Source organism: Centruroides vittatus, unplaced genomic scaffold, assembly GCF_030686945.1.
Source record: "Centruroides vittatus isolate TY-2023 unplaced genomic scaffold, ASM3068694v2 contig_1967, whole genome shotgun sequence".
In the NCBI taxonomy this organism is placed as follows: domain Eukaryota; kingdom Metazoa; phylum Arthropoda; class Arachnida; order Scorpiones; family Buthidae; genus Centruroides; species Centruroides vittatus.
Window position 1 is genome coordinate 3,782 of NW_027121210.1, and position 12,668 is coordinate 16,449.

Sequence of the window (12,668 nt, forward strand, 5' to 3'; positions counted from 1 at the left end):
ATTGAACAAAATAATCTGTAAAGGACAGGTTTCCCCTCCCACTAATTGAAGATATCTTAGACAGACTACAGGGATCACAAATTTTTAGTACAATCGATCTCAAAAATGGATTTTTCCATGTCGATGTAAATAAAAGATAGCAGGAAGTATACTGCATTCGTGACACATGAAGGACAATATCAATTCCTTAAGGTTCCCTTTGGACTTTGCAACTCTCCCGCTGTGTTTCAAAGGTATATCAACACCATTTTCCGACCTTTGATTAATGATGGCATTGTATTACCTTATATGGACGACATCATCATTTTGTCTTCCTCGCTTGAAGAAGGAATCAAGCGACTTGAAAGAGTCTTAGAACTTGCCAGTGATTATGGACTAGAGATAAACTTTAAGAAATCTCATTTTTTAAAAAAGAGAATTGAATTTTTGGGTCACGTAGTAGAAGGTAAAATTTTCCCATCTACTTTAAAAACTAGGGCTGTTCTCAATTTTCCGGAACCAACCAACTTGAAAAAAATTCAAAGCTTTTTAGGACTTAGTGGATACTTCAGGAAGTTCATTCCGAACTATTCCGTTATTGCTAAGCCGTTGAGTGACCTTTTGAAGAAAGACCGTCAGTTTAAATTCGGTGAAGAGGAGAGAAATTCCTTTGATCGACTTAAAACACTGTTAGCTGAGAAGCCAGTCTTGGGAATATATAATCCTAATTATGAAACCGAGCTACACACCGACGCAAGCTTAGAGGGGTATGGAGCAATTTTAATGCAAAAATCTCCAAATGATAATAAATTTCATCCTACCTATTTCATGAGTAGAAAGACAACAGACGCCGAAAAGAAATATTCGAGCTATGAACTCGAAGCTCTTGCTATAATAGAGGCTTTAAAGAAATTTCGTGTATATCTATTGGGAATTCCATTTAAAATAGTCACCGATTGTTCTGCATTTGAGAAGACTCTGGCGAAGAGAGATTTATCCACTCGCATAGCTCGTTGGGTTTTGATCCTACAAGAATTCAATTATGTTGTTGAGCATCGTTCCGGTACTAAGATGGCTCACGTCGACGCCCTTAGTAGATCTCCCGTAAATGTACTTTGTATTTCTGTCAACAATATTATACCAAAGTTAAAATCAGCCCAGGATAATGATAGCGAAATAAAAGCAATTAAAGAACTGTTAAAAATTTCTAAGTATGAAGATTATTGTGAGAGACAAGGAATCTTATATAAATTTGTGGACGGTAAAGAATTAGTCGTTGTACCTGAAAGTATGCAAACAGAGATTATAAGAGACGCTCATGAAAAGGGACATACAGGAATTAAATATACTGAGAAAAACATCGAAGAATATTATTTTATCCCCAAGCTTAGACAGAAAGTAGAGAAAATTGTAGCCAATTGTGTTCATTGTCTACTAGTGAATCGTAAGAAGGGAAAGAAGGAAGGACTTTTACACTCACTTCATAAAGAAGATATTCCATTAAAAACTTATCATATTGATCACCTCGGACCATTGGAAAGTACACATAAGAATTATAAGTACATTCTAGCAGTAATCGACTCATTTACCAAATTTGTGTGGATTTATCCTACGAAAACCACTACATCCGCTGAAACTATTGCGAAATTAGAGATACAAAAGGCTGCATTTGGGAACCCTTCTCAAATTATATCCGATAGAGGTACAGCATTTACCTCTAGTGAGTTCGCTGACTATTGTTCTAAAGAGAACATTAAGCATCATTTAATAACTACTGGCCTGCCTAGAGCAAACGGGCAAGTAGAACGTATAAATCAGACTTTTCTTTAGAAATTGTAAATTTCCCCCTGTAGAGTAATGTCTGCAGGGATAGACAAAAAAAAAAAAAAAACGATGAACAAGTCGGCTTAACAAATATTCGGCATTTAATTTAGTACTGTTTTAATACAATATCGATAATAACATACGCTCACCTTTCTCGGATTATCGGGGAAGTTCACGACAAAATAAAGGAAACAAAAAATGGGGCAACGGATAGCGCGTAACAAAGAGACAAGGGGAACTTACAAACTAAAATAACTCGCGACAATTTTACACCGCGTACAGGAAACAAATAAAGACACTAATCTGTTTGGATGAGTCCTCTATCAGTCGTTGGTCTCTTGGCGATCTTTCTTCTCCACTGTTACGTTGAAATCGGTTGGATGCAAACGGATTTCTTTTCGATCTCGTCTTCTTTCCTCTCTCCTACTTCTCTCACTCGGCGCCTCGGTCTTCTGTCTACACGTGGCTAACACACCGCAACCAACAGCCAAAAAGTCCTGTTACACGTGGATCCTGACCTTTTATACAGTCCCGGCCGGATATCCTCCTCACGCGACCTCTACTGGCCAATATGGCTGCCAACGTGGGGTAAACAGGAAAGGTGACACCACGAGCAAAAACGAGGGGGTGAAGGGAAAAACCGGAACAACAAAAAAATAGTCGCGAAGCACTACAATATCAATTCTTTCGAAGTTATCAATAAATAATCCAGCTCAGTGGTACAAGTATACAAATGAACTGCAGCGAGCAATTAATTCCACTTATCAGCGTAGCATAGACACTACACCTTTTGAACTACTTTTTGGAACGAGGATGAATGTGAATGGACTGGAAAAGCTCAGGGAAATGATCGAAGTTGAATTTCAAGCAAATTTTGAAGCTCAGAGAGAAGAACTTAGAAAGCACGCTAAGCAACAGATTTTTAAAGTACAAGAGGAAAATAGGAAGACGTACAATTTAAGAAGAAAAGAATCTAGACCTTATCGAGTTAATGACTTGGTTGCCATCAAAAGAACTCAATTTGGACCGCAATTGAAACTAAAACCAAAGTATCTTGGACCCTACAGGATCGTGAAAGTTAAAGAAGGAAACACCTATGACGTAATGAAGGAAGGATGTCACGAAGGACCAAATGGCACGACAACGTGTTCCGAATTTTTGAAACCGTGGAATGCTATTCCAGAATGCTAATGAGAAGACGACAAACGACGTTTAAAGACGAAAGGGCTGCTTGAAGAAGACTTAATGAGCCTTAAGACGAAAGCTGCTTCTTATCCATTTTCCAAGAAGACGGACGTTTGACGGACTTAAAAGACGATCAACCTTAGAACTTTTACTTTTCAAAGACTTATATTTTTGTAGTTCTGTTTTCTTTGTTTTTCGTTTGTATTTTAGTGTCGCTGGAGGTCCAGACGAACCCAGGACAGCCAAATGTGGTGCCCGTCCCTCGCGCTAGCGACATGGTGAAGCCGAATGTCGTGCGCACCCATTCTGGCGCACGCGGGAAAAGACGAAGACGAAGCTTAAGCGCATTCTTCTCCCCCGAGGCGAAAAGAAGACGACGGTAAGAGTAGGAAAGGAAGAAGCTACGACGTGTCCGCCTCAAGACGATTTGTTAGTGTTCTTTGTGTTGTAACGTCCTCTGTATTATATTAAAGTGTACGTCCTTGTATGTTATAAGAAGTTCTTCGTGTTTTCTTAAACTGAGTTTTACATACGCCTCTTAACGCTCAGCTCAGCCATCCACAGACACCACATATATATTATTTTATTTCGCGAACGTTTCAAGGTGTCTTGAATGCAAAAATATAAAAATCTGAGAGGGTCATTTTCCCGGACCGCCGGATACTTTCCCTCGGTAATAACAGCCGGAAAACAAAAATTATACACAAGGTAACGAATTAAATGAAAACTATAATTTTTTAAAAATAAATGACATGAATTTATCCGGCGGGACGATGCAATGTTTTTGTTCTCCGACACGTTTCGTATCATTTTCTCACGTTTATTCAATATATGTTTAGAACATAGCACAAAACAACTTTACTTATTAACATTCAGGATATAGGAAAAAGAATTGACTCGTCACTCATTTCATTGGATACAGATGTTTATCATAAACGAATTCCGAAAATTATTAAATAAACAAATAATAATGACGAACAGTTTTGTACATTAAGACAGCGGTCCCCAACCTTTTTATCGCCTCGGACCGATCAACGTTTGATAATTTTACCGCGGCCCGCTGAGGGGGGACGTTGATTGTTTATATTTTAGATTGTTTTGATTTAATAATTTTAATTTAATTGTATTTAAACATGCCTTCAAAATAAAATACAGTTACACCAAAAAATGAATATACAGTAATATTTAACTCACGGTTTATAGGTGACGTCTCTCAGCTCCCGGTTAAATAATAATAATAATAATAATAATAATTGTTCTGTATGTTTCGTCTAAATATTGTTTGAAAGATATTTTATTGTTTAAGGAAATGTCTAATAATAACGAGGTTGAGGCCGAAGTTTTTAAACGCGAAAACGTGTACGTGAGATGTTCAGCGCCGCTTTCCTGTAAGCCTAGAAGTTTGACAATGGCATTTGGAACTTCAGTGAAATCCTACTCGACGTTCCAAACGCCATCGTCAAACTTCTAGGCTTACAGGAAAGCGGCGCTGAAACATCTCACGTACACGTTTCCGCGTTTAAAACTTCAGCCTCAACCTCGCTAATAACTAAAATATTTTCATCTATATACAAGTAAAAAAATGTAAGGTCTCACCGTGATTTGAACTCGGATCGCTGGATTCAAAGTCCAGAGTGCTAACCGTTACACCATGAGACCACTGTTTATGTGCGTTTTTAAAACCAATGTTTAAGTAGTTTCATACTTGAGAAGTCAGTCAAATTTCTGAAAATTCATATAGCGAAATCGACACACTTCACAAGATAAAGAAAAGCCATTTGAAATTTGTATATACGCAAGAACCATGATAGAATTCCTAATACGAATTGCGATCACTCTCAAATATTTGTAAAAATAAGCAAAAATTCTTTCGAGATCTACGTAGAAAAGAATTTTAATCAGATAAATTCATCGCGTATCTATTTGACCTTTGATATTACGCCGATTACTAGTACTTGTATACACTTTATACGATATTTATATTTGTATTACGTATATATCAGCTATAAATAATAAGGTTGTACGCAAACGCTCGTTAATTTGTGTATTTCAGTTACATATAGACGTTCATTTACAACAAACGGTTTTATTCGTTTTAATAAATATAAAATATACGACTTTACAAAGTTGGAACTTTGTCTTGTCTTTACTTCCGCCGTTCGTTTAGGTTCTATTCGGGTTTGAAAACCCACCACTGTTACAAATTCAAATGCAGCGAGAAACAGTGCTGCCAGTCCAAGAGACTAACTACTGTGGAGAGAAGTGTTGACGCGCTGTGACACTACTACAGTTATGAGTGGTACTAGATTCCACGCGCCATTCTTATAGACCAAAATGCACGTTCCTCCTTTTATAGGAAATGTCTCCCTTTTGAGTCTGGCGCCATATATTGTCCAGCCATCCTGACGATAACTCAACAGCTGCGATTGCTTCTGTGAGACCCGTATTAGGCCGGTCCAATGTTAAATTTTAATTATTTCGAAGCCCTCTCGGGAGATAACGATCGCGATCCACGATAACGATCAAGTTTCGAAGGATGTACAATCTTCCGCCGTCAAACTCACTTCCCTCCTTCTCAGGATCCGACCTGAGTCACGGAACTCAAGTCACCATCCTCGATCGCGATTGGTGATCGTGGCGGAAGGGACTTAGAGTATAAATAGGGGGGAGATCTCTAAGAACGGGGAGCTGACGTCCGAAGAAGACGAACTGCCCGGCGACACCGTATCCGACTCGAAGGCCAAGTCGAGACGCCGAAGTCACCGCCAACAAGCCAATCCTGCCGCCCACCTGTCGCTCCGCCAGGAAAACGCCCGAGTCCGACGAACATCCTCGATCAAAATCGAGCACCGAGAGGTATGAATCCCCTAACAATTGTGAGCTCTCTCTCTCCCGCGATTAGGGACGGGATGCGTAGCGTTTCTGTAGTAGTTCCTATGTTCCAATAAACCATTATCTGTGTTGTCCTGTTATACGGATATTGCCTTCCTTTATCGACGACTCCACACACACTCCTCCACTCGACCTGACAAGTAACTGACCGATCCCGACAAGTCGGGATATCGCGCAAAATTAGCCATCCTTGACAGTGGGGCGGGTCTTGCCGACCTATTCGCCGAGAACAAGGAGGTCCGACTTCCGTCCTACCTCCCGGCGTTTCCCACACTTCCTAATCAATGACGCATGGTAATTTCCGTGCGGTGTTTATGCAGGCTTTACGACAGGCCATGTCTAAATCCCTGAAACAAGATTCATTGGCAGTTGTGCAGAGACAATGTTTTTCCGGGCAGAAAGATTCAATCTAGTTGTACAAGTAGTACGACGTGACATACATTGACTTTAGTGGAGCAAGGCATATCGTTGCTTCCGCAACCCGCGCAAAATCATTGCATCAAAAATTTTCGAATTGAGAGTAGTGACCGAAAATATTCGCGTATTGAAAGTTTCGAATGTTGATTTTCGAAATAAGTTATCGCATATTCTTATTTCTAAACGGGAATTGGTGTTTACAGTGAATTACAAGTAATGAAAATTTATCGACAAGAGACAAGGTTTTTGTTTATTTTATAATTGTTAAAAATATAAATTTTTAAAATAAAATATGATAACAAATGGCAGTTAATATGCACCTAGGTAGTCCAAGATGACGGCGTTTCTGTTAGGTTAGATTAGATTAGATTAACTATATTTTTAAGTAGACGTTTCCTTATTTTTCTTTTGTTCAATAACTACCGTGAATCAGTAACTAGTGACGTTTAGCACACGGCGGCCTGCCGGCGACTCCCCTCCGGGAGGTCAGTCAGGAGCACGAACAGTCGGAAACGCGGCCATTAGCGCCGCCATCTTGGACTACCTAGGTTCATATTAACCCAAATGGTGCCATTAAAATTTTAAATGCTACCACCAAAGTTGAGCAATTCAACTTCAAAGAATTTTAGTTAATAGACCGTATTTAGCACAATATTTTGAAAGTGTTTTAGCATGTATCGGAGAAAAACAATCAAATAAAATATTCATCAAAACAACGATATTAACAATGTACTAACTCTTACTTCCCCGTGAGTACTAAAACTGCTAATTAGGAGTTAGACTCTTCTCAGTTGTGCGTTTTTCCACTTCACATGCGGACATGGTATCGGAATTTCTTTCACCTGTGTTACAATAAAAAACTGTTTTGTTTCTGTTTTTTGATAGCATTGCGTTATTCTAAGTGTAGAAGATTCGTTGTTGTTCGAAAAAGCTTATATATTCCATACTACACGTGTTAGTTTTGTTTTCCTGACCAACGTTCTTTACATGGTTGGATGGCCGAGACGTCAAGGAGGTAGCCTATCGCTCTGGGGGACCCGGAATAAAATCCTGACAGGTAGAAAAATCCCCAGAATTTTTTCGAGGGGTATTTTTTCGAATATGTCGGGTCCCCCTGTCCCTCACTACCCGGCCGTCCCATTATCGTCTGACCGAACCCATAATGGGCTTGCTAAAAAGAACCTTTTAGTGCCCACAGGCGGAAAGAGTTTTCAAAGAAACATTAGCATATATACTAGACTCAAAAGCCCGAAAGCGTTCGTTGAACTGAAGAATCGACACAACACGAATTTCGTGTCGTGGAACTTTCCGAAAATATGCACAATACGTTTTGGCATATCCAATAAGATGATTTTTTCGCTCAATGAGCGTTTTCGATTCTTCAACGAAACAAATATACCAAATAGGGCATGCGCGGTTTGAAATCTCGTCTATGGCGGCTTTGATAGAGTTCTACATACCCTTCAGGTAGTAAATAGAATAGTGGAAACTGAACGGGAAGTTTTAATCCGCTTATAAAACCACGGTGCTAAAGAATGTAATAGTTGTCGAATTAAGAAAGAAACAACAGAATTTGGAGTTAAGATATCAGGTATAAAGGCATAACTTTTAGAAAGGTACACAAAATAATAGGTATTAAACTGACGCTTTTAGTTTTTGGCTTTTGTTTCGTTCTCGCTCTTGTCGTCTTATACCTGAATGCATACTACGCTCAGAAATATATAATCACAAATAAATGCGTTTAAAAAGTGCGATATTAAGATGGAAGACTTAAGGCAACAGATTAGTTAATACTTAAAATAAAAAGAACGAAAAGAAAACACTCTTAATAGTATGTTCAAGTAGAATTTTGACAAGTACTGCACTTTTAGACAAGGCACATAATAAATACGTAGCCTAAGTATAAAAAACACTAACTGTACTGTACTGTACATCATAAAGTGTTTAGCAAATAAAAGTCATTCTAGTTATATGATATAAACTTACCCATATAGGAACTTCGTAATCATTTTTACAGAAATAATTGCTTTACACCAGAACGTATTGACAGATTTTATTTCTAGTCTTTATCTATTTTCCATTAGTAATTTTAAACCTGTGCATTTATTATTATTGGCATTACACTGAAACATACAATAGCTAATCGGCATTTTAATATCTAAATAACTAAAAAAATAATTTTGAACAATATAAACACAGCAGGACTGACGAAACAGGAAGCTAAGTAGCCATAATCCCCATAGCAGCGCCACGTATTGATTTTCAATAGTCAACGCCCTATTACATAGTGCAATTGTATCAATTAAATATCTTTCGAATTTAATTCTAAAAAATTGAAGTATTTCCTGTCAGAGAGTATTTTTTAAATAAATTATTTCTAAACGTTGTTGTTTCGGATTTTAAAAAATCGATAATATCCTAATGAAAATAATAATATAAATTTACCGTCAAAATTGCATAAATATTGACTAAGCAAACAATACACACGTTTTATATAAATTCACTATAAGAAATTCCATTCTTCGTAAAAGTTGACAGTATTTTATGCAGTAAAGAACGAATAAAATACTCAAATTGTACGCAATTTATCTTTGATGTAAGTTTGCTTATTAACATTTTAATTTGGCATAATCTATTTCTTAATTATACTTAATTAGTTTATTGAGTTACGTTATAAAATTAATATTTTATTTTAATAAAATTACATAGGCCTATATAATATCATGAATTTTGCTTTAAAATTAATTATAATTAATTGTTAAATTGTGAAAATATAATTATTATAACAGATTTAAACGGTATTATTTATTATTGCTTATTATTGTTTTTGGAACCAATGCAGTACGCTTATTATACTTACGGCGAATTTATTTAACTCTTATTTAAGCAATATTAGTTAGTTAGTGCTAGTTAGGCCGAAATAAACATGGGACAAAGAAAGAAATAATTAAATTTGCTGATTATAGTATGCTTGAGTATGCTGCAACTTGAAGAAATTGTAGGCCTATAAATTTTCACTGTGTCGTCGTCCGTTTGTCTTTTCTTAATCTCGAGAAAGGAGTCAGATAGGTAAAAGAGGAATAAAGATTTGGAACTCTTTGGGGCAGAAGATCCCGATTAACTGTATACGAACTACCTATAAAAACCGAATGTCACGTTATTTCAGCTGAAATCGTCCTCTAAAAGCAGATAACAGATGACCGGTACGACTCTATTGTTAAAGAAAAATTGAACGATTTGTCTATCTTTCATATATCTTCTTCCAATGTTTCTACTATACATTGCTGTGCATTGATATTTGATGATACAAAAGCTGTGTTTCCATAAAAATTATAAACATATAATGGAAATGACAAATTAAACAGTTTATTTAGTTTAATTCTAAAATAGATACGTTAACGTTAACAAATATATAAGAACTTGTGTATGAAAATAATCGCACAATATGTATTTAAATTTTAGTAAATACTGTACAAGGGAAAGGCGCTTCCACAGCTTCCATGGACTGCACGCCACTGCTATTATATATAAATATATATATTTATATTTCTGTGTGTTGTATATCGGTTATCTGTTCCCGTTCTTTTTGATGATAATTGTTTTGTTTTAATCAATACGAAACAAAATTAAAGCCATGTGATACTGTTAGGCCAGGAACACACATGCGTAAAAATGTGTGGCAGAAAACTGAAACAGAAATCAGCTTTCAGTTCAGTTTCAGTTTTACGCTTTTAAGCCAGGACACACATACGTAAAAATTTTGGCCGAATAGGAAACGGAAATGTAACAACGTCATAAGTAGTTTAGTAAAATGGCGCCTTCAGTATCTGACGTTGTTATTTGTTGGTGGTTGTATTCCGCTCAATCATTGATGCTTTTAAGAAATGATTTTATTAAAAAACGCCAAAAGAGACGCTGGTGGGTTAGGAAACTATTTCGAGAGCGTGATTTACATGGATTTAATAATACGTTGATTCCGGAACTACAATTTAACGATCGAGAATACTATATACAGTAAGTGAATTGTATTTTTTTACATATCGCTGTTTGAGGTTATTTCAAAATAATAAATTTTAAAATCTTCAGATTTCTGAGAATGTCACCAGAATTATTCGAATATTTGCTGTCAAAAATAGAAAGAAATATAACAAAGAAAAATACACGATGGAGAGAAGCCATATCTGCTAGAGACAGATTAGCTGTAACTTTACGGTTTGTTAATCTTTCATACTTTGTAAAATTAGTTAAGTCTTTAGTATACTTTTATCATAAAACATATATTTTTTTAGATTTCTTGCAACGGGTGAGACATTTCGAAGCCTCAGTTTCTCATTTAGAATAGGACGATCGACAATTGCTAAAATAATCGAAGAAACTACGAAGGTATAAATTAAAATTGTTATTAAATTTGAATAGCAATTAACTTATAAATTGCTATTATTTTTATTATAGGTTATTTGGAACAATTTAAAGAATGATTATATGAAAATGCCAGATAATGAAAACGAATGGAAAGCAATTGCTAAAGGCTTTGAATCTCGTTGGCAGCTACCACATTGTTGCGGGAGCATTGATGGCAAGCATATACTAGTTCAATGCCCAAAAAACAGTGAAAGCTTAAATTATAATTATAAAGGATCATTTAGCAAAATTTTATTAGCTGTGACTGATTATGAGTACAAATTTATTTCAGTCGAGTTTTGTTTCATGGGTGGTGAAAGTGATGGTGGGATTTTTCAAAGAAGTTCTTTTGGAAAAAAGCTTTCAGAAGAAAAATTAAATCTTCCAAATGAAAATATATTATTAAATTCTAATAAAGTATTTCCATATTTCTTTGTTGGAGATGAAGCTTTTCCTCTTAAAAAAAATTTAATGAGACCTTATCCAAGGAGATCAGCTTTCACTCATCCTCAAAAAGTGTTTAACTATCGCCTTAGTAGAGCTCGAAGAATAGTAGAAAATGCTTTTGGAATTCTGTCGGTGCGCTTTAGAATTTTTAAAAGACCACTCAATTATAGTGAGAAAACAATAGAAAGAATAGTTGCTGCTGCCCTTGTTTTACACAATTTTTTATTGACAGAAAATGCAAGTATTTACAATCCCCCAGGCTTCTCAGATTATGATGATGATAATTTTAATTTTCAACCAGGTTTATGGCGCCAAGATGGAAATATTAATTCTTCACATTGTTCTTTTGGATCCAATATGCATGGCATAAATGCAAAATCTTTGCGTGACAAACTAGCTATTTACTTGTGTAATGAAGGATCTGTACCATGGCAGAATAGCAAGATATATCCAGGTGTATCATAAAAATTTTTTTAAACAATTCATTTTGTATAAGTTAATATTTGTAATTATACAGTATAAACTACTTAAATTTTTCATTGGTAATAATAAAGACAATTTTATAAACTTTGAAAAATTATTTTATTATTTCTGATTACATTACATAAAATATTTTTCTTGACCTTCGAGATCTAACATCAACAATTCAATATTTTTTGTGGCATTAAATTGGTCTCTTGCATCCAATTTTCTTAATCTTAATTTCAAAGACTCACAAAATAATTCAATTTTGTCAGGCTGTGACACATTACCTAAAATAAAAAAAAAATAACTTTTAAATCTGTCATTGTTTTGTACTATATTTTGCCTATATTCATAAATTTGAACTTACAACTCCTATCCAAAAAACTATTTATTGCTGTTGATGTCGATGACAAGGATAAAAGAGCATTATTATAATAATCCTGATTACTACAGGTATCTGATTTTTTTCTTCTTTTTTCTTGCTGATTGAAACTTTTATTAGAATCACTGCTTTGATATCGTCTGAAACAAAACCCATGCATTAAAAATCTTATTCTTTTTCATTAAAATCATTATTATTTATTTATTTACAACTTACTGGTCTGACTCAGTTTCTTGATTAATATCAATATTTTGGGCAATTTCTAGATCATTTTGGGTCATCTGAGACAAATTTTCTGATGATAATTGTGTTGACTCTGTGTCAACATTGTCAACATAATTATCCTTTTCAACTATTCTTGTTTCATTATTTAGGGTACTAAAAGAAATAAAAAAAATACTATATATAAATAATTTATGATAAAATTAAGACAAAATATTTTTTAAACTAATAACTAGTACTTATAGGTAATAATAGCAACTATATATACACATATACAATAACTAGATATAGATAATATTAATTTGATATAGATAATAACAACTTATTACACTGGGTCTACAGATAGGTCTACAGATTACGCATAGGTCTATCTACCCTAATAAAAACATTTGTAATCAGTCGTAAATGGTAAATGATATCCAATGATATGAATTTATTTATTTGACAAGAAATG

The 12,668-nt window shown here is 35.1% G+C and overlaps 1 protein-coding gene and 1 non-coding gene across 2 annotated transcripts; one reads left to right on the forward strand and one right to left on the reverse strand.

The window, feature by feature from the left end:
* Nucleotides 1-4,575: 4,575 nt before the first annotated feature.
* Nucleotides 4,576-4,647, reverse strand: TRNAQ-UUG (transfer RNA glutamine (anticodon UUG)). The gene has a single exon. It is a non-coding gene; the product is annotated as a tRNA-Gln (tRNA).
* Nucleotides 4,648-9,948: 5,301 nt separating this feature from the next.
* On the forward strand, nt 9,949-11,730 carry LOC136970422 (uncharacterized). Its single transcript, XM_067264862.1, has 3 exons — nt 9,949-10,509; nt 10,587-10,680; nt 10,750-11,730. Exons 1-3 carry the CDS (start codon nt 10,394-10,396, stop codon nt 11,608-11,610), a joined length of 1,071 nt encoding a protein of 356 aa, XP_067120963.1. The 5' UTR covers nt 9,949-10,393; the 3' UTR covers nt 11,611-11,730.
* Nucleotides 11,731-12,668: the final 938 nt, after the last annotated feature.

Coding starts and splice junctions, on each gene's coding strand:
- LOC136970422 (XM_067264862.1), top strand. CDS start 10,394: ATGTCACCAGAATTATTCGAATATTTGCTGTCAAAAATAGAAAGAAAT. Junction 10,510..10,586: donor AGATTAGCTGTAACTTTACG/GTTTGTTAATCT, acceptor ATATTTTTTTAG/ATTTCTTGCAACGGGTGAGA. Junction 10,681..10,749: donor TAATCGAAGAAACTACGAAG/GTATAAATTAAA, acceptor TTTTTATTATAG/GTTATTTGGAACAATTTAAA.